Source organism: Cladophialophora carrionii, assembly GCF_000365165.1.
Source record: "Cladophialophora carrionii CBS 160.54 unplaced genomic scaffold supercont1.3, whole genome shotgun sequence".
NCBI classification, from domain to species: domain Eukaryota; kingdom Fungi; phylum Ascomycota; class Eurotiomycetes; order Chaetothyriales; family Herpotrichiellaceae; genus Cladophialophora; species Cladophialophora carrionii.
In genome coordinates this window covers 1,509,624-1,528,854 of record NW_008481828.1, presented here as the reverse complement: position 1 = coordinate 1,528,854, position 19,231 = coordinate 1,509,624, and the positions used below count along the sequence as shown (strand labels likewise).

The 19,231-nt window shown below is 54.2% G+C and overlaps 7 protein-coding genes across 7 annotated transcripts; 4 read left to right on the top strand and 3 right to left on the bottom strand.

Annotated features, from left to right (window-relative positions):
- Positions 1 to 1,320: 1,320 nt before the first annotated feature.
- Positions 1,321 to 1,422, bottom strand: G647_03941 (uncharacterized protein; the record flags this gene model as incomplete). Its single annotated transcript, XM_008728286.1, has 1 exon — positions 1,321 to 1,422. One exon carries the CDS (start codon positions 1,420 to 1,422, stop codon positions 1,321 to 1,323), a length of 102 nt encoding a protein of 33 aa, XP_008726508.1.
- Positions 1,423 to 2,680: 1,258 nt separating this feature from the next.
- G647_03940 (uncharacterized protein) lies at positions 2,681 to 3,872 on the top strand (the record flags this gene model as incomplete). Its single annotated transcript, XM_008728285.1, has 4 exons — positions 2,681 to 3,016; positions 3,080 to 3,094; positions 3,173 to 3,574; positions 3,675 to 3,872. The coding sequence occupies 4 exons, from the start codon at positions 2,681 to 2,683 to the stop codon at positions 3,870 to 3,872; spliced, it is 951 nt and encodes a 316-aa protein (XP_008726507.1).
- A 138-nt stretch (positions 3,873 to 4,010) lies between these two features.
- G647_03939 (uncharacterized protein) lies at positions 4,011 to 4,481 on the top strand (the record flags this gene model as incomplete). Its single annotated transcript, XM_008728284.1, has 1 exon — positions 4,011 to 4,481. One exon carries the CDS (start codon positions 4,011 to 4,013, stop codon positions 4,479 to 4,481), a length of 471 nt encoding a protein of 156 aa, XP_008726506.1.
- Positions 4,482 to 5,212: 731 nt separating this feature from the next.
- G647_03938 (uncharacterized protein) lies at positions 5,213 to 7,685 on the bottom strand (the record flags this gene model as incomplete). The annotated part of the gene is made up of 2 exons (XM_008728283.1): positions 5,213 to 7,151; positions 7,204 to 7,685. 2 exons carry the CDS (start codon positions 7,683 to 7,685, stop codon positions 5,213 to 5,215), a joined length of 2,421 nt encoding a protein of 806 aa, XP_008726505.1.
- Positions 7,686 to 8,402: 717 nt separating this feature from the next.
- G647_03937 (uncharacterized protein) lies at positions 8,403 to 9,350 on the bottom strand (the record flags this gene model as incomplete). The annotated part of the gene is made up of 1 exon (XM_008728282.1): positions 8,403 to 9,350. One exon carries the CDS (start codon positions 9,348 to 9,350, stop codon positions 8,403 to 8,405), a length of 948 nt encoding a protein of 315 aa, XP_008726504.1.
- Positions 9,351 to 11,488: 2,138 nt separating this feature from the next.
- G647_03936 (uncharacterized protein) lies at positions 11,489 to 13,403 on the top strand (the record flags this gene model as incomplete). The annotated part of the gene is made up of 3 exons (XM_008728281.1): positions 11,489 to 11,866; positions 11,921 to 12,431; positions 12,484 to 13,403. The coding sequence occupies 3 exons, from the start codon at positions 11,489 to 11,491 to the stop codon at positions 13,401 to 13,403; spliced, it is 1,809 nt and encodes a 602-aa protein (XP_008726503.1).
- Positions 13,404 to 14,755: 1,352 nt separating this feature from the next.
- Positions 14,756 to 15,445, top strand: G647_03935 (histone H2A.Z; the record flags this gene model as incomplete). Its single annotated transcript, XM_008728280.1, has 3 exons — positions 14,756 to 14,857; positions 15,069 to 15,138; positions 15,198 to 15,445. 3 exons carry the CDS (start codon positions 14,756 to 14,758, stop codon positions 15,443 to 15,445), a joined length of 420 nt encoding a protein of 139 aa, XP_008726502.1.
- Positions 15,446 to 19,231: the final 3,786 nt, after the last annotated feature.

Sequence of the window (19,231 nt, the reverse complement as noted above, 5' to 3'; positions counted from 1 at the left end):
GAACATTTCTTGCTATCGCAAGAAGGTCATTTGATGCCGGGTGAGAGCAGAACCCGTGGTCCATTTTGTTGTGAATTGTGACTTGGTTACGATGTCGAGGACGGGCATACGGCGTCGTTATGCGAAGGGGCTGCAGTGACATCTGTGAGCCCAGTTCGGCGTCAGTACATCTCATGTGCCCACTGGTGACACTGAAGGTGTCCAGACACAGCATATCCAAAGCGCTGCGAGTTATGTTCCAGGATCGACCGATCATTCACTGTGCAGCTGAACCACTGATACAACACCAGCTGTTAGTCTTCTTTGCAGCTTGCCACTTCGCCAGTATTGGCTATGTGAAGGCATGACGGCAAAGTGATGGTAGTCAAGAGTTGGCCGAGTCATCTATCGTCTGGACACCAAGGTAATTGACTTGTTCAGCACTCTTGGAACGTTCCGATCCAAAGTTTTATCGTCGCTACTTGCAGAAATTCCTTTGAAATCACCATCCTGTATTCACTCGCAGCGACTTCCAGCGCAAAAAATATCATCATTAGATCGCCAGAAATGTCAGTAATATGTGCACGATCGGCAAGTTACGACCAAGCCATCCCAGAAGCGAACTGCGATGTTGTATTGATCTATTTCCGAAAAGGCTGGATGGTATCCAAGCTACTAGGGATACTGCGCCGCCTCCTGGCCATTTCGTTTTGATGATGACTGGCCCAGACCATCTGGAATCCATCATAGATCGTTGTACAGTAGAGTACCCCTGGCTTAAAACAATAGCCACCGAACTATGGTCCTGACTCGCGTGGTGACTCATGGCCGCGAATCAATCTCTTCCCTGTGGTACATGCTACCCAAATCATGGCGAGGAGGTCCAAATAGACCCTCTCTGTAAGCGGTGTTATAGTCAAAGGTACCCAGACGGCGGGATGCTCAGCTGTGAAAACGAAATGTATTCTGGAGAGGCCAGGATTCACCGCTGAGTATTGTGGCCTTCTCAGCTAACGCGTTATTGAGAGCCTCCTCTGTTTCGAAAGGTCCATTGGCAGCAGGGTCCGCTTCATCACCTTCACTGGTCCAGAAGATCCTATCCGGCATAGCTGTCCTCCCCGGTCTTCCGAAATAATTGGATGAAGGGATTTTGCGTAACTCGGCTCAACACTCTTCCAGCCCCTGGCAGATAGTGCTTCTCTGTATCGTAGACAGGACTGGCCAGAGTGACAGTAAATTTCCACGTCGAATATTACTCCATCACAATGTAGAGTAATCCATCCTCAATTGATCGATAAATGACGTACAGGATTGGCACCGAGGTTGATTGACGAATGAATATCATTGCTCGCGCCTCGATTTGGTTAATTTGTCCATACTTGATAATGAATTTCTCACCAACACGGACAATCTTTCGGCCCCCAAGTCCACAGAGGACTTCATCCGTCGCCCCAATGTCTTGCCGCGTTGGCAAGTCAGCAGGAATCTCGGGAGCGTTGTGTGGAATTTGAAGAAGCCCCAACGACCGCGTGAACCGCGGCGAATTTCCCAGACGACTCTACAGATAAACTTCGAGAGGTACTTGGTACGGAAGATCTACAAAGTCGTGGTTGGTTACCAGCCATCTGGACCAAAAATTCCTTCGCTCTTCGCTACATGAGTCATCTGGTAGGGCGCAGAGATAGATAAAATATCTTCTCTCCTCCCTCCATTTCCCCGTTCTCTTTCCACGAGCTGACTCTACCAAGGAGTGGCACAAGTCGTACATCGTAACAGGTGGAAAACAAAGAATGATGATTACGCACCTCTCGAGAATCAAAGTGCTGTACTTGGTTTACCGAGTGCATGCACACTGCGCAGAGAAGAGAAATCCGACTTTGACGTGGGGTTTGCATGGGTTTCCTTGCTTCGAGCTTGAGACGGATGGAAAGTAGCAGCAGATCAGGCAGACTTCCAACAGTCTACCTCACTGTAGCAGCGATCAGCCACTCACCGAATCAAGTGTGGAAACAGCACTCGACCGCTTCGCGGCGATGGATATCGTCTTGCACAAGTACCGCGTTTCAACGGTCAGCAGGAAGCCGAAGACGAAGCATCAGTAGGCGGTGAGAAGGGGTTTGCTGAATCGTCCACAGTAGTAAACGGCCTTATAGCTGGAGGGGTAAACCATCGCGGCTGTCTCAGGGTTGTCAGTGCCTCACTCTGGTAACGCCAGTGCATGCACGAGATGCAGATATCTGTAAACAACATTAACCGTGAGGAGCTCAGCTCTGTATATAAAAATGATAGGGCTCCCGTTCGCGCAAGCTCGGCGCTCGTCCCGACACTCCGCTGTCGATCTCCATTCGATCTCTGGACTGCAGTTCGGACATCAGCGAACAAGCTGCTCCGACCGCCTTTTGACAATTCTATCCCTCGTCATACTGCAGACGGGCCACGATGCCCAAATGCAGTCGGGTTGGAGCCGCTGTCCGACGTCTATGCATGCGGCGCCATTTCCTGATCAGAAGAAGTCGGACGATTTTTTACTAACACGATTTCTGCCGCATTGGTGCAGTGTAGTGATGTACTTCGCATGACCACCTGTACGCATCAGCAGTAATACGCTCACACAATATTGACTCTAGCTTCTGCTCGCATCACCTCTACTTGTCCGTATCCATCATTGAGCCAACCTTCGCTGATTAGGTGCTCGCTCGCCATGACCAAGACACAGACACAAACAATGACGTTGTCGCCCGCGCAAGAAATCCAACCTCCCGGCCCTTCGCCTCCCGAGACGTTCGAGCTGAGCCTGAAAGCGCCGGGGAGGTCACTTCGAGAACTATCACGACGAGTCGTCCATGGTGCGACATCCGCTCCGTCGCCGGGACGTGCCTCATCACACGAGGAGGACACGATTCGCGAGGAACTCGACCCGCCCACAGATGCTCAGCCCGTCGTCCAGCGATGGAACGAACCAAGGGGAAATATCGCCAGACTCGGATTTTCCTTCTTCTCGTTTATTGTCACTGGATTGAATGACGGGGCTGTTGGCGTACGCAGAATCCGACATCCCGGGCCACCAAGTGCAGGCGTGCTAATATGGTTTTGTTTATAGGCGTTGATCCCCTATGTGCGTTGATTTCTTCATCCCAGCTGGCGGGCGGGTACTGTATGTGACATGCGTTGACTCACAAGCGTGATGTGACAGCTCGAGACATACTACGACCTCTCTTACACGACTGTGTCGTTGATCTTCCTCACGCCTTTTGCAGGCTACTCGCTCGCGGCCTTTACAAATGCCTCCATCCACAGCCGCCTCGGCCAACGGGGGATCGTCATCCTGGCTCCGCTGTGCCATATCATCACGTACGCGATCCTGTCGGCACATCCGCCCTTCCCTGTGCTCGTCATTAGCAATACAATCTCGGGCTTCGGCAACGGACTGACAGACGCGTGTTTTTGTGCCTGGATCGGAGTCATGGATAAAGCCAACGCCGTGCAAGGATGTTTACATTCTTGCTATTCGCTGGGAGCATTGTTCGCGCCGCTGATTGCCACGAGTATGGTGGTCCACGCGAAGCTGCCTTGGTATACCTTTTACTATGTCATGGTAAATTCATGTGCTCCTCCCCAAGCAAGTCGCCAAGGCCCACGCCCTGAACCGCGATGAGAGGAGTTTCCGAACTAACTCGTTTCATATCTGGACACAGGCCGGCGCCTCCGTTCTCGAGTTCATCGGTCTCACCGCGACCTTCTGGCGCAAGACGGGCGAGGTCTACCGTCTCGAGCACCCCCGGGGGGAAACCGAAGCCAAGGGCGGCCGCACGAGAGAGGCGCTCAAGTCCAAAATCACCTGGATCTGCTCACTCTTCTTTTTCACGTACATGGGCGTTGAAGGCAAGCACTAGCGTCCATTCCATTCCCACAGTCCACTCCATTCACATACTTCACTCCATTCCAAACACTTGTGTGGTCCGGTCCGTTTTCTGACATACACACCCGTTTTTCCAAAAACAGTCGGCCTCGGCGGATGGATCGTGACGTTCATGCTTCGCGTCCGTTCCGCCTCGCCCTCGGCGTCAGGCTACTCCGGCACCGGGTTCTGGGCGGGAATGGCTCTCGGCCGCGCGACGCTGGGTTTTGTCACAGAACGCTTTGGCGAGCGGATCTGCATCTCCATCTACCTCGCCCTGTGTCTGGCGCTGCAACTCGTCTTCTGGCTCGTGCCGAAATTCATCGTCTCGGCCGTCGCCGTCGCTTTTCTCGGCTTCTTCCTGGGCCCCATGTTCCCGGGCTGCGTGATGATGGCGGCGAAATTACTCCCCAAGCATATCCACGTGAGTGCGATTGGGTTTGCCATGGCCATCGGTGGCACGGGCGGGACCGTGTTTCCATTTGCCATCGGCGCGATCGCAAGCAGCCAGGGCGTCAAAGTGCTGCAGCCGATCATCCTGGCGCTGTTGGTAGTCCTGCTCGGGTTGTGGTTGAGTTTCCCCAGGCTGAAGAAGAGGGAGTAGGGCACGCGACTTGTGGGAGGCCTCGGGAGATAATGATGATGATGAAGAAGAAGAAGATGGCCCATACAGCTACATAGATCTTTGTCGTAGAGCAACCGTCCTCGGACTCAACTCGAGTAAGGGATAGCTGGCGGCGACGACTCAGGCGAATGGCAAAACCCCCTACTTTCCTTCTCCCGCACGTGTACGCACAGATACAACCATACGTGTGTCATGTCATGCTCAGTGAGCAGACCCCAGGCGAGACGATCGCAATCAATACAGGGTACAGGTCATGACAAATTCAGTAGTACTGTAGGGAGTCCGGGAATCTCAAAGTAGACTTTTTCATTTCGCGCACTGGCGCACATGGAGCACACAGGATACACTGTGGCGGCGCGATGCGGCGCATTTCTGACTGGGTATCTAGAGGGGTTTTCTTTTCTTTTCGTTTCATTTCACGTCAATCACAATCACATTCACTCCCGGTCCTGTCTGTGATTCGCTATGCGCGGAACAACCGATCTCGATGTCAGCCCACATATTCAAACGTGGGAAGACGAGGCCAATCATTTCGGAGTGTTCTTCGTGTGAGACCTTGGACGACATCGTTGCATTAAGATCGCCTGTCCTTGCGCAGCGCATCAACTTCATTACCTCCACTCTCGACAGATGAAGCTATCCCTTTCGCAGCACTTCCATCGTGGGCGATGGGCTTTTTGACAACATGAGATCAGACGGAGATGAGGTGGTCAAGCCTTGGCTCTCTTCCTCCCGCTGGTTTCCTCGTTGTTGCTCAACTTGCGGCCCTTGGCTCTGTTTGCCGCGGCCGCGTTGGCCACGACGCTCGCTCCGGAACTGCTCTTCCTATCGGCTTCGCTCTTAGGCGTCGTGACTTCACTGCTCGGCACGCTCTCAACGCGTCCCCCACCGTCGTGCTCGTCAAACGCGTCGATGCCCTCGATTTTGGTGCCTCCCGGGTTTCCTGCGTATTGACCTTGTGAGGCGTCATCGGTGCCGTCGAACCCGAACCCCGCAGCCGGGCCGTTGTTGTCCAAGTTCGCAAACAACTCGTCGTCGTCTTTGTAGTCGGCAAATTTCAAGCCGTCACCACCCTGCTGGTTGCCGCCGAGGCCTGTGTTCCCAAAGTCGTAGTTGCCACTTCCCTCGCTTGGGAAATCGGCGAAGTATTCGATCTGGTTGAGGAAATCATCGACGTCCAATGGTGGTGGCGGCAGTTGCTGACTGTCGTGGATGCCGGGGATGCTGCCCGTCGGAGAGAGAGGCTGGAGTAGGTTGGTGAGGTTCTGCACGCTCTTGTCCTGCTGCTCCTGTAGTTTTGCCAACTGGTCGAGGTCTGCCTGCGTAGATGCGAGGCGACGATGGAAGTTAGCTGGACCAGGCGGTGGAGTGGCGTTGATAAGCGCGTTGTCTGAGCCGGGTGCGCTGCCGGAGGAGTTGTTGATCAGGCGGAGCACGTCAGCACGCTGGGTGTTGGTGAGAGGTCCCGTGCTAGAGGAGTTTTGCAGTGAGTTGAGGACCGAGGAGAAGTCTTGGGCTGGGGTCGTGGGGGAGGTGGCCGAAGTGGTGTTGCGAGCGTTGGCGGACTGGATCATGGACATCATGTCTCTGGAGGGCAAGTCGGATACACTTGCGCGAGATTGGGTGCTTGCAGAGGGGGGGATGTTGTTGTTCGGGCTGTTTACGCCGGGGTCGAAGACCTCTTCCACTTGCGGAGACAGGACGGAGGGTTGCTTGGCCGGGCGGACGGGCTGAGCGCGAGGTGGGTAGGGAGAACTGGCCGTCGTGCGCGGGGACAGGGTACTTGCGCGACCACCTTGTTGGGAGCCGGCACCAGTTCCGTTGGTCAGGAGCAGAGGCTGTCGCTTAAACGGCTTCCCTGGGCTGCCATCGATGTTGATGTCGTTGAAGGTGTAATCGCCAACATCCACGACCGATCCTGACGTGGACGTGTCGACGGGCATCGCGTTCTGAAAGAGACTTGTGATGCCTTGGACGTTGTCGTGACTTTGAAGCGACCGGTTGTAGACGGTGGCGAGGAAGGTTAGGATAGCGTTGATGGAGTTCTCGTGGCGGTTGTGCTGATCCTGGAAGGTGGCGGCTTGTCCGTAGAGTTGTTCATGCTCGCGCTTCAATTGCTGCATCATACGGGAGATATGGCTCTGCTGATGTCTAATCGCAGCCAATTCGCGTTGCACGCTCTTGAATTGTTCCTGGGTAAGGGCCATCTCGACGCCGCCAATGGCCAACGGTCCGGGTCGGGTACGGACGCGATTGTCGGTCAGCGTTGCATCCTCGACATAGTCGTCGAGCTCATCGTCGACCTGCTCGTTTTCGTTCTTCCCCTTGCGCTTCGATGCCGGCCCGCTGACGTTCTTGGGCTTCTGAATCAGCCACAGCAGGTCGGGATGGCCTCGTCGGAAGTACGGGTTCGAGTATTCACTTGGACTCTTGTTCTTCTTCTCGCTTGCTCTCATCGAGTTGTCTGACAGCCCGACCTTCTTATGGAAGCCATACATGTTGAGCTGACGCACGAACGAGGCATAATTATTGTGCTTGAATAACTCGGGGATAAGCTTTTTGGCAAATTCATCCTCATCGAGGACAATGAAGGAGTTGCCATCGTCTGACCAGCGGATGAGGTCGGTGTTTCTGCCATCTTCCAGGAAGCTGGCAAACTCGTTAGCGTGTGTCTTGTCTCTGGGGGACTGTGGCACCTCACCTGTTGAGCTTCTGCACAAAAGGCGGGATTTGTTTTCTCTTTGCTTGTGCCTCCCTCTTCGCAATCTGTGCTCTTGCTTCTAACTCGGCTAGGTCATCTCCCCAGGCGCCATCTGTAGGATTAATTCCGCTATCTGCGGTGTCCATCCAAGCCTTTGCATCCTGGTTCGGCTGTGGTATCCGGGAGCTAAGTTGTGCCGCGGGTCTCCGGGTAAGTTGGTTCGACGGCTGAGGTACGTTCTGGGGATTATTCTGAGGGTTGTTCTGAGGGAACAGACTCGCGTTCATGGCATAGCTGTTGTCATTGTAGGATGGCACCGTGGCAGGCTGACCGGTTTGACCCCACTGAAGGAACTGGTCATTGGAGAGCTGCTGTCCCAGGCCGTCGTTAATTGCTGGTGCGGAACTCTGCATTTGTGTAGGATACGGCATAGGATCGGCGCCGGGAGCAGGGCGCTTCCTCGAGAAGCCCTGCGATGCCATGTTGCTGAAGGCAGATGTCAAGGTACAGCAAGTCAGAAGTTTGCGTTCGAAATTGTGATCGTGGGTTCGATTTTGAAGACGCAGCGGCTCGGCGAACAGAGGGACGTGGACAGGCAGTCACAGGCTCGTGCGCCTTGTGCGGCTGGTGCGGCTGGTGCTGGTGCTGATGCCGCTTAGTCGTCGACGACGATGCTAACGTATATACCGGTATATTGCGACCGCGCCGCACGCAGGTGCAGGATCACAGATTTGGCGGAAGGTGGGCTGCAATGTTGGGGAAATGATTGATCGCCGAAGATATCCGAAAAATTGAATAAACAGGCTTCAATTGTCGCCAACTTGTCCTTTAGATGGCATGGGAAAGTCTTTGCTCTGATAGATCATGTAGAAGTGGCGTGACATACACAAGATACTACAATTGGAAGGCGTCAATTCAATGATGGTGGATGGAGTTCCGAATCTGGTCTGCATCTGTACTGTGCAGCCGATGACATACACAGCACACGCATCGTAAGATGGCGTCCCGTGACTCACGTAAGACCAAGACTTGCTCCGCCGTTGTCCCAAGAGTGCTGCGGTGGGCTACAATCACCACTGTGGCAAGTTCAAGATTTTCGCAGTCGTGGCAGTTCAAGACACAGACCAAGGAGTACGCACACGCATCCCGAATACATAGCGGGCTTCTCTCTTCTGCCACTACAACTGGCTCCCAGGACCTCAAGGCTTGGGCTGTCCGATGAGTTTCCTGAAGCTTGCCACAGCCGTATCCCATTGCTCGGGATGCGACAGGGCAAACTCCTGCACGATTCTCACAGCGTTCCAATCTTCCTGCATATGCTGAACACTCTTTGTGCCATTGAGAATAGTGACGTTGCCCAATCCAAGGACCAGACAGTATAGAGCTGATTGCGGACTGATGCCCAGCTGGTTTGCCAGTGACCTAGTCTCATTTGACCCCACCAGACCCGGGTTAGCAGATAAAGTCCAGAAGCTCTGATACACGATACTCTTCTCCTTACAGAACTGTCGTACTCCAATATCAAATTTCGTATTGGGGTAGAAGCGGTTCTGCACCACCGTCGGCTTGATCCGAGCGCGCTCATAGAGGTCCATGAGAGTAAACAGATTACAGTTCGAGATTCCTAGATTCCTGATCTCGCCGGGCACAAACTGCTCCAGTGTTTCCCAGACTTCCAACGTCTCGTTCAGCGTCGACATGGGCGAATGGAGGACAAGTGTGTCAATGTATTGTGCTTCACCTTCGGCAACAATGTCTGCAAAGTTGAAATTCTGGAGAGATGATATGACCGAGGCTTTCACTTGCTCTGCCAGCGGGCTTTTGGAATCGAATGGCATGTTGTCCGGGTCTTGACCTCCAACGCTGGTGAATTTGGTCTGAATGTACACCTCGGACCGCTTGACCTTGCCGTCTTTGATCGCCCGGTGGATGCCGGCAGCGACGAGATCTTCCCGATAATGTTTCGGTTGTGCAGCGGTATCAACTGCTGTAAACCCGTTGGACAGTGCTTGATAGACGAGATCGGATGTCGCTCCCTTCTTCCAAGCTGTGCCATAGATAAAAGCTGGCAAAGCGGGTATCACATGCCTGCCCGACAAATGAGGCGCGTGTAGTGCGAGCTTCTCGAACAACGCTGAGCGTGTCATGTCTTCCTCACCTCGGGGGCACCAATACAGTTTTGGGGATTCTGTGTGTGTTTACAATGGGGGTTGGTGGCTTAGAAGTATGTCATGGACACATCAGCCTCGAGGCGAATCAAACCCCAGCTCGGGAACGGATTGTTCACGTTGTCCCGATGGTGCCTGTGGTCATTGACGTGGATGAAATAATGCCTTGTTCACGCTCGGTCGAATGAAGTAGCTCATATGATGGTGAGGCAAATGATTGGTAGGCGCAAGCTTTGCCCCTGGCTTACCGAGTTCCCAGCTGGATGTCTGCGTGCTTCGGGAGGGAAACTTTAACCAGCCCAGTCCGCCTACGCTTGCCTAGCAGTTGAAGCAGGGCCTCCTCGAGGTGGCACCTGGAGTTGGTCACCAGATCTCCGATAACTTCTGCACCGTGGTTTATTGGCCACCGCGCCACGCACATTCGGTCCCTCTGCGATATGAACGACCGCGACACAACTCATCTCCTACTGCGACTCCCTCTCACCCTTGCCAGCCACATGAACTCCTGTTCTCTCGCTTGGCGCAAGTGATGGCCGTGAGAGCGCATCCATTCTACACGGGGGACACAGAGCTTGTGTTCAGCGACCTGTTCCTGAGCCCACTTCCGCGGATGGTCAACAAGAGACGGTGGCTCGCAAGTGAGGCAAGCCAGTGGTTCTAGTACTGATAGCTTGCTTGAGAAGCAAACCATTGTAGCATATCACTCGACCTGATAGGAGAGGTTGACCACCTCGAGGAGGGAGTAGGCCCAAACAGGACAGAGAAAGGGGTTGTGCGGAACCCGCAGCAGAGATATAGCATCAGGGGTACCGACGCAAGGCTCTGACGGCTCGCTCGGATCCAAACAAGTGGATGGAACGGTATGAAACCGAGATTCCATGGTGGCAAGCACAGTCTTGAAGCACAGCGTTAACAGCGTCGCTAAACACTTTAGGAAAGACGTCAGGATGGCGAGAAACAGGGGTGGCAGAGTCAGATGGTGGAGGAGTTTGATTGCGATCCGCTGCGAGAGGGAAAATTGGCGATGCCAGGGAGAGGAGAGGCCAAGTGGTCGATGGCCACGAGTCGAGAGACAGCTTCTGCACCGCGATGTTTCATGCGCAACAAGCTGCTCCCCTTTGTCACGGGGATAATGACGATGTTCATAGCCAGACCGGTCAGTGCGAGAGCAGTCAGAATCGGTTGCTGAAGGTGTTGCGGAAAGTTGGCTATGGCTTTCCTACCGTTACTGGCTGGCGCTGCTAATTGGGTCGCGGTGCCACAGACCCTCCAGGCCCTCGAGGTTTAAAGTTGCTTCCGGGGCTGTTGACGCAGCTTAATCACGGTCAAATCTGAGATTCAGCAAACCGCTGTGTCTGGTTGGCCACCGGCAGCCAGTAGCCTCCCAGGGAGCCACTGGAGAGGCCTGGGGCTCACCCTTGCTCGTCCGGGCCAGGGCCGCAGGCTCACGGGCGCACCAGGCTCGAACCCTAGCGTCCAGTCGCTGAGTCGTCGTCTGCCCTTTCTCCTAAATTAATTTCTTTGTCCCAAACAACACCTGAAGAAATCTGCCATCTCTTCGACTCTCCTTCACGTCGACGTAGACACAATCAGCATCTGCACCTTGCTCTGGCGCGGTTTTGCACGCTGGACTAAGCCACTTGTCTATCCTTAACATGTCCTGCTGATCGAGCTAGACGTCTGTTGTCACGACTTCACCTCGAGAAATTCCCTGACTCGGCATCACGACCCCCGAAATTTGACAACCTTCTGCGCTCGCCCTCGATTGCACGACAGATCTTCGCACGTCCCTCTCACGATACTTCGACGATCGAGAAGATTACGCCCGGACGATATCGGATACCCTCGACATTCCACTTGCGACCCTCCACTCGTCGTGCTCTTTCATCAAGACCTGTTTCGACCTGCGCAGATAACTGGACGTCGACTCGTCCAGTTTTCTCTAGTCGGGCGTTCTCTGTCTGCTACTCAGACTGAGACAAGACGCTCATCTGCCGGTCTTCATACCACATAAGCCCTCAATCTATTGGGCATTCGGGCTTTCTAGCGGCCTGTTTTAAAGGCACAACAGGTGGCGCAAGCAACCGTTGATCAAAGAAGGGATATTGGTCCCCGAAATGGCGGCCTTCTCGAACGCCTCCGACGCATTCTACGACGAACGAACCTCACCACGAGCGTATCGCAACACACATCTGAACCGCCAGGCAAGTGGCGGTGATCCCTACAGCACCATGAATCCCCCTATGTTCGGGGCCGAGGCTCCTCTCCAAAACATGCGGTTTGACAACATGAGAGATGGCTTCGGTGCACCCATGCAAAATGCTGCGGCTGGAAACATCCACTTTCCCTACGATGCGAGCGCCGCTCAAACCTGGAGTGCAGGGGGGGCTTCTTTGGCCCCCTTTGGCAATGGCATGGGCAACATTCCACAAAACAACAACTTTGGCCCGTCCCGCAGTATTAAGCCAAGTCGAGGTCGTGTGGGCCTTCAGCAAGTAAGTAGCCACAAGTGCGCGCGTCGTGTTCAGGAACCGACTGACCAGGCCCAGCTTTGGTATGATCAACCTCAACAACAACATCCTGCGCTCGTGGGACACCGACCAGGTCCACCAGGACGCAACGATTCGCAAGACGACGATGACGAGCTTATTCCCACAGCCATTGTGATAAAGAACATCCCCTTCGCGGTCAAGAAGGAACAGCTTGTCCAGCTGATGGTTGATATGAACCTCCCTCTCCCATACGCCTTCAATTACCATTTCGACAATGGCGTCTTTCGTGGTCTTGCATTTGCCAACTTCACCTCGCCCCAGGAGACGGAGCAAGTCATCCAGGCTCTCAACCATATGGACCTTAGTGGTCGCAAGCTGCGGGTCGAGTACAAGAAAATGCTTCCCTTGGCAGAGCGAGAGCGCATCGAGAGGGAGAAGCGCGAGCGACGTGGTCAGCTAGAGGAGCAACACCGTCCGATGCCCCAGTCACAGCTTCACAACCAAATCTCCTTGTCGTCCATGTCTCGAAACACGCCGTCGCCACTCTCTCAGCGCAGTGGCATGCCTGGTAAGTCACCCCTCGATCTCGCATGCAGGGATTGTGTTAACAAATGTTGCAGAGGTGGACATGAATGACCCCAAAACGCTCGAGTTCTACACTGATATGACGCTGTTCAGACGCGATCCCACTCGTGAAGTTCTCATCTTCCCTCCCACTTTGGAACCCAACCACCGCCGCGTTGTCCACACCCTTGCCCACCACATGGGTTTGACGCATGTCTCCCGTGGCACAGGAGATCAACGACAAGTCCACATTCATCGACCGGCGCCGGGGACCAATGTCAGCCCGCCGACTCTGCCTGGAGCGTTTGGGTCCAATGAAGGCCTGCGTCAGACCCTCGGCAGGTCCTCCACGGCCGATTTCAATGATAGCAGACCATTTGAAGGCCCTGGTTTCAACACTCTGCGCGGCCAGTCGTCCGTTGGCCTTCTGGACGTCATGGACCCCAACGCTTATGGCAGATCTGCCGACAGCAATCTGCGCAATGCCAAGTCATTTGCGGACCTGCGTTCATGGAGTCCATCGCCGGTGCCGTCCACGGCGAGCTTTCCAGCGGCACTGCAGACCAATGGTGCCCGTCTCCAGGCTCTGAACGATACTGCTGGAACCAATACACCTACTTTGACCCCAACTGCCTCTAACCCTGGCGCCAGTGTCAACCGAGATGAACCGTTCCTCATCTCCAGCTTCTCGAACCTGTCCATGTCTAACAACAACGGCTCCCAGACGAGCCCTCGCCGCCAACGAAGCTTCTTCGGAAACGGGTCCGAGTGGAACGAGGGGCAGAACTATCAAGCCACTGCACCCATCGGCAGTAAGCGAACTGTTAGCATTGGACCAGAGAGCACCACTCAACCGACCAACCCTATGCGCCAAGCGCGCGGCCCCAGTTCCAGCAGCGGCTTAGGGTTCACTCGCCGTCAGAATGGACGTGGCAGTGATGAATTGAGAACAGCCGCATCTGCGATCGCTGAATGAACGACACTTATCATATACCCCCTGCTTTGATGACGCTCGGATGCCGAGCAATCACGAGTCAATGATCCACGAACGACATGACCCTCTCCGGAACATCTCCAAAAGTTAGACGCATACTAGGGCAGCCTACACGACTGCACGATTGGACTACAGAAAAGATTGTTGTAACGAAATGACACAGGACTTGACGGGTGTGGCATACAGCATTTTGTTACGAGACTCCCGAAGAAAGAATGATTGATCCTGGCTTGTACACTTTTATTCTTGGTCTGCGTTCATGAGAGCGCGCTGCATGATGGGATTGGGCATCAAAGTGCTCCGCCAGAGATTATGCCGAGTTTTGCTGATTGCGCGCTGGATTTTCCATGGATTTCGCAGCCAGCCTCCGCACTGTGATTTGTGATTGAGTTGGAGGGAAACGAACGGCTATGGAACGGATACACTCGTTTTAATCAGGGCATGAGCTTCGCAGGAGACTGCTAGTAATATCAATCTGGTTTTGTTTGCGAGTCATAACCTATCGACGTTGGTACCAGCGTTGCGTACTGCGTAGTGGAGGTCCTAGGTCAATGTTTGAGGCTCGATGTATACGTGATTGAACAGTGTCTCAGCCTCGCTACCCAACTCGCCTCACTCGCATGCCTGGTGTGTCTTCTCGCTGGCTGACATAAGCACTGCCAAGCCAAACCCCCCTTCTCCACCTCCCGTCTTCTTCACTCAACTAACTTCACCAGTTCTCGGGATATCTGATCTATTGACACATGCATCCTATGCCCCTGGCACTATGCAAACAGCCCTAGAAACGCGAAACTGTGGTCGCTGTATTCACTACTCTAGGACATATCCAGAACTACCAGTGTTCTTCATGAGTTGAGTTTGATTGCAAACACTGACAGAACTGGAGCTGCTCATCAACATGCTTCCGCGCACGGGATGGCGCTGGCGCTCCCCTGGCAGCAGACCATGTTGGACGGTGGTAAGTCGTTATGAGAAGTATTCACGCCGGTGAAGATTCGCCTCCAGCACCGTGCCACAGCTCTTGTCGCCCCTTGTCATCGACAGGCTGGCCCTTCACGCGCAGTTGAGGGTCAAAAATATGCCAAGCTCGCTTGCCCCACCAACGGGAGCCTAGCGCCAAATCCACATGTTTTCTCACTGGGACGAACCAAACACGCCGCTTCTCTTCCCTGCCACTCACTTTGTCACTCATCTTCGCTTTAGCCTTCCATCATATCCGTCCTCCTCCATCAACAACTCGACGCGTCGACAACAAACCTATCAGTCGCATCCACCACGACATCTGTCGCGTCAACACCACAACTTCATACCTTTCTTCAACGACAGCTGATTCAATGGCCGGAGGCAAGGGCAAGAGTATTGGAGGGAAGGCGACGGGCGCGAAGGATGCGACTGCAAAGCCTCAAAAGTCGCACAGCGCGAAGGCCGGTTTGCAAGTGAGTTGACCCTTGACCCAGATTCGCGTGAGGCAGACTGTGTATGCGCGACATCACATTGTCAGCCACCAAGGACAGTTTGGTGATGCCACATTGCGCGTACCTGTTGCGGCTGCAGTGGGCGTGTGATTATATCCGCCTTTCCCACTACGAGCGCAAAGACTTGCGCTATATCAATAATCGCTGAACAAGAGCTGATCACTTCTACCAGTTTCCTTGCGGTCGCGTCAAACGTTTCCTGAAGAACAACACCCAGAACAAGATGCGAGTGGGTGCGAAAGGTACGGCTCATACCCAAGCTCCTCGTGATCGACAAGTGCACTGACACTCTATCTTGCAGCCGCCGTCTACGTTACCGCCGTCCTCGAGTACCTGACCGCCGAAGTCCTCGAACTCGCAGGCAACGCCGCGAAGGATCTCAAGGTCAAGCGCATTACTCCTCGACATCTGCAACTTGCCATCCGCGGTGATGAAGAGCTGGATACGTTGATCAGAGCGACTATCGCCTTCGGTGGTGTCCTTCCCCACATCAACAGAGCGCTTCTCTTGAAGGTGGAGCAGAAGAAGAAGAACAAGGCAGACGCATAAATGGTCTCAAGAATCCTTCCCAGCAGTGTCTCCTAGGCGTTATCTATTTCTGGTGATGGACTGGATCGTGGCGGTGTCTAGTCATGGATACGAGTGAATGAGGAGAACAGTATTGCAACAACAATAAGAAAGAACACTGCGTGTGTTAGGAGGCCATTATCGAGCTCTTCATGGGTGTGTCAACAGTGCTTGTTTTGAAACGAGGAGCCTGTCGCCCTCTTTGAGTTTACCCGAGTTGGGATTTGTTATGAATCGACAATACCCTTTCTTTTCTGCGACTCACCCATTCATTGGATCGTCATAGTTTCTGACTGATGATAGGCATGTGGCGTTGCTGCCGCTACCTAAACTGCTGCCTGTCGGCTTATTGACCGGCGCGCCTTGTTCGTCCTCCGCTCCCAAGTTGTGTGACTTGCTCGTCCTTCAACTCTCGATTCCATGAGCGGTACGGAAGACGAGCATCACTCGGTAGCTCGATCCTGTCTGTCCCTTCTTTGCCAACATTTGCTTAGCCGCCCTCCTTCCGCTCCGGTGGAACTCTGCTCTGGCAAAGACTGAGAATCGTCGTGAAGCACTGTCTCCACTACACGACGAGGGTGTTTACTTGGTTGATTCGCGTGTGACAAGACTCGAGCAATGTTTGCTCTCCTGCACGATCGACCGGTCCACACATCCTTGTACGATGCTCTTCGTTCTTCCAAACAGCAGGATTGGACAGAGCCGCGTTGGTCGCCTCGAAGCGTGAGTGCAATTGAGCCTCTGTGCGACTACCGTGCCACATTCGGCGGGATCTCGTTTCTTCCTTCACGCTATGGTGCTCCCGGTCTACACGACGGTTCCGTCATGATACGACCTGTTTAACAAAGTACCTGCTCCGGGACCTGCCTCGCATATCTGTCTTGCAGCTGCAGGCCAGCATCACCCCAGTCCGGACGTACCCTCTCTTCCCGCTCATGCCACAGAGAGCTATGCCGCTGCTCTATCATGGTGTGGGCTTCGTTTTCCTCACGTATTGTTGGAGCCGTTTTCGGCGACGGGCACATCAAAGATCCAGCCACGTCACTCACCACAGTCCACATCATGGATAAACTTCCGACACTGCGAGGTTTCAGGGATGTTGTGCAATTGTGTCTTCCCCTCGCCTCAAATGCGACACGGTTCCGGTCAATCTGGTGGGGTTTTGGACCCTCTTCCAGGCTGAGAATGGATCTCTGAGCGTCGACCCTGCCAGCGACGTTCTGCCACCTACATGTTACACAGGAAACAGTGTAACAAGCCGATGAGAATTACCAAACATGCCTGCTCTATCTCCTAACCCCTAGCCTCGCCCAAACTCAGATTCCTCCTCAACACCTGGTTCAACAGTGCACAGGCTCCCAGAAGGCCAGCACGAATTCCCTTGGAATGTGATGTCCGTCCGTCTCTTGGACTCTCAAAAACACAGAGCCTTCCCACCGCGGCCTCTCCCTATCATAGAACCACCTCGGGGCCTCCTGTCAAGGTATCATATATCCCTATTACCTTTCCAAGCCTCGAGACCTCCACATGGTACTATCCCCGAATCATTGCTAACATCGTCGTAACTCATCTTGAGATCAGAGACGATCCACGTCGCAGCACTATCCACCCACAGGCACCCAAGTCCGGACGAACGCATTCTGCGCCACCTATAGAGCCAAAGGCCAGTCCCTTGGCACCTCATCAACATCTCATCTTCCCGGCAAGAAGTCGTCCGAGGCAAGAATGCCACGAAGATCCCTCCGCCACTGGATTGACTCCCACGGCAACATCCATTGGTACGACTCCAACGCGGATTGGAGCGCAGATTTTGATCTCGAAGGTAAAAACGGCACCAAAGGCACCCCCAGCTCAAAAGGACAACGGGTAAGGTTCTCAGGATCGACGCGTGGCGGAAGCTACAGTCCAAGTCCACGTCGTGGTGGGAGCGGTCGAAGTCGTGGCAGAAGCGGGTAAGCCCAGCACGTAATCTCCCAAATGGGTTCTTCTCTCTTTAGCCCTTCGCGTATCGCACTGGGCACAAGAGACAGACGGTTGACATTATAATGCGCTTGGTTGGTCGTTTGTTTGGGGCGGTTGGTTATGGCCTCCTCCTTCACCCCCTTCGCTTCGGGAGCCTGCTGCGCGCGACCCGCTACATCCTGTCCCGCCGCCCATCCAACGTCCGCAGTCTCTTTCTGGCATTGACCCTTCCCTCTGCGTCACAGTGATCATGATCATCGACACGGCCGTCCCAATCCGAACCCAAACCCAAACCCAAACATCCACCACATATACAACGATCTCACGGGGACTTACGAGCCCTACGAATTCCTCGCCACAGGCGGTGCGAGGAGACTGCCCCACTGCCGGCACGGACTGACCAGGCTAGAGTGCGAGCGGTGCGGCAATGAGTACGGGGAGGGGCGGCGGCGGCGGCGGCGGCGGTCTCCGAGCCGAAGACGAGGCCGGGGTCGTAGTCGTCGTCGCAGAGATCCGTGGGATGACTTTGACGACGACGCCGACTTGGATTATCCCTCAGGTCGGGGCAGGTGTAGGGTTAGGCATACGGATGGGTATGGTGGGTATGATGGGTATGATGATGAAGAGTTTCATTTCCCGAGTGGCTGGGTCGGGTGCGGGACTTTCTACGGGCACGACAGCGACGGGCGTGAGATTCCCCTTACGTATTATGACGAGCTGACGGGGCGGTTGATGAGGCGCGGCACAGGGGGTAGGAGAAGAAGGACGAGGAGAAGGACGAGGAGGGGATCACATCGCCGGCGGGACAGGATGCCGGAAGAAGATATCTGGCGAGAGATGGATAGGGTGGAGAGGAGGGCTGAGGAAGCGGAGCGCTGGCTTTGGAGCGAGTACGGTGCTTGAGGTCGTATTTGTATATGCTGTGTCTATGAGGAGAGTGATGTCCAGCGAAGAGAGCCTCCTGTGTCTATGAGGGGGAGTGATGTCCAGCGCAGAGTGCCTGCTGTGTCTATGAGGGGAGTTATATCCAGGGAAGAGGGCCTGATGATTCCATCGTCCATGTAATCACATGCAGGTATATCGATGGGTGAAGTGGTTGGACTGAGCCTGAGGAATGATAGCCATACATAATTACTGTATCTGCATGTTGAAACCCGTGTTTGTTACTGTACAACACATTCTGGTCAAGCACGGATGAGGAATAAAGATCAAGACACACGGTACGGACGACAGTATCGAAGAATATCACATAGTAAGTGATATAAGGCGATTTTCTCCAGCTCCAAAACATCAGGCACATGTAGGTGCCTAGGTATGTGGCTGTACGGAGTACCACAGTATGTACATGGTCCGTACGAGGTACGAGGTACGAGAGCCTTGCGACTTTGATCCGAAGTAACGACTGCCAAGACTTCCGCCTCGAATTCCACTCACGTCCGACTTGCTCTCTGCATGTCCACTAAAGGTAGAAGATGAACGTCAGTAACGTAAGCGGGAGCGCAAATTTACGCAAAGCTCCAGCCTCAGAAGGGAATGAGGTTCTTTCCCTGCGGTCCAAAGGCGATTGGTCGCAATGGCACCTGGGTGGTAAGCTTTCCAGGAGCATGGCGGGGTGACAACACGGAGTACAACATCGGGGGAAAACCGGGAATCATGGGAACACCTTTTCATGTTGATGTTAGGGAGGGAGCCATCGACATACTTGGGCAAATCATGATACTCCCCTATTCTCGCCAGAGCTGGATCGGTCGAAGGCAGGAAATGTGAGCCAGGTGACTTTCCCTACAGGACGTGTATTCGCGTGTC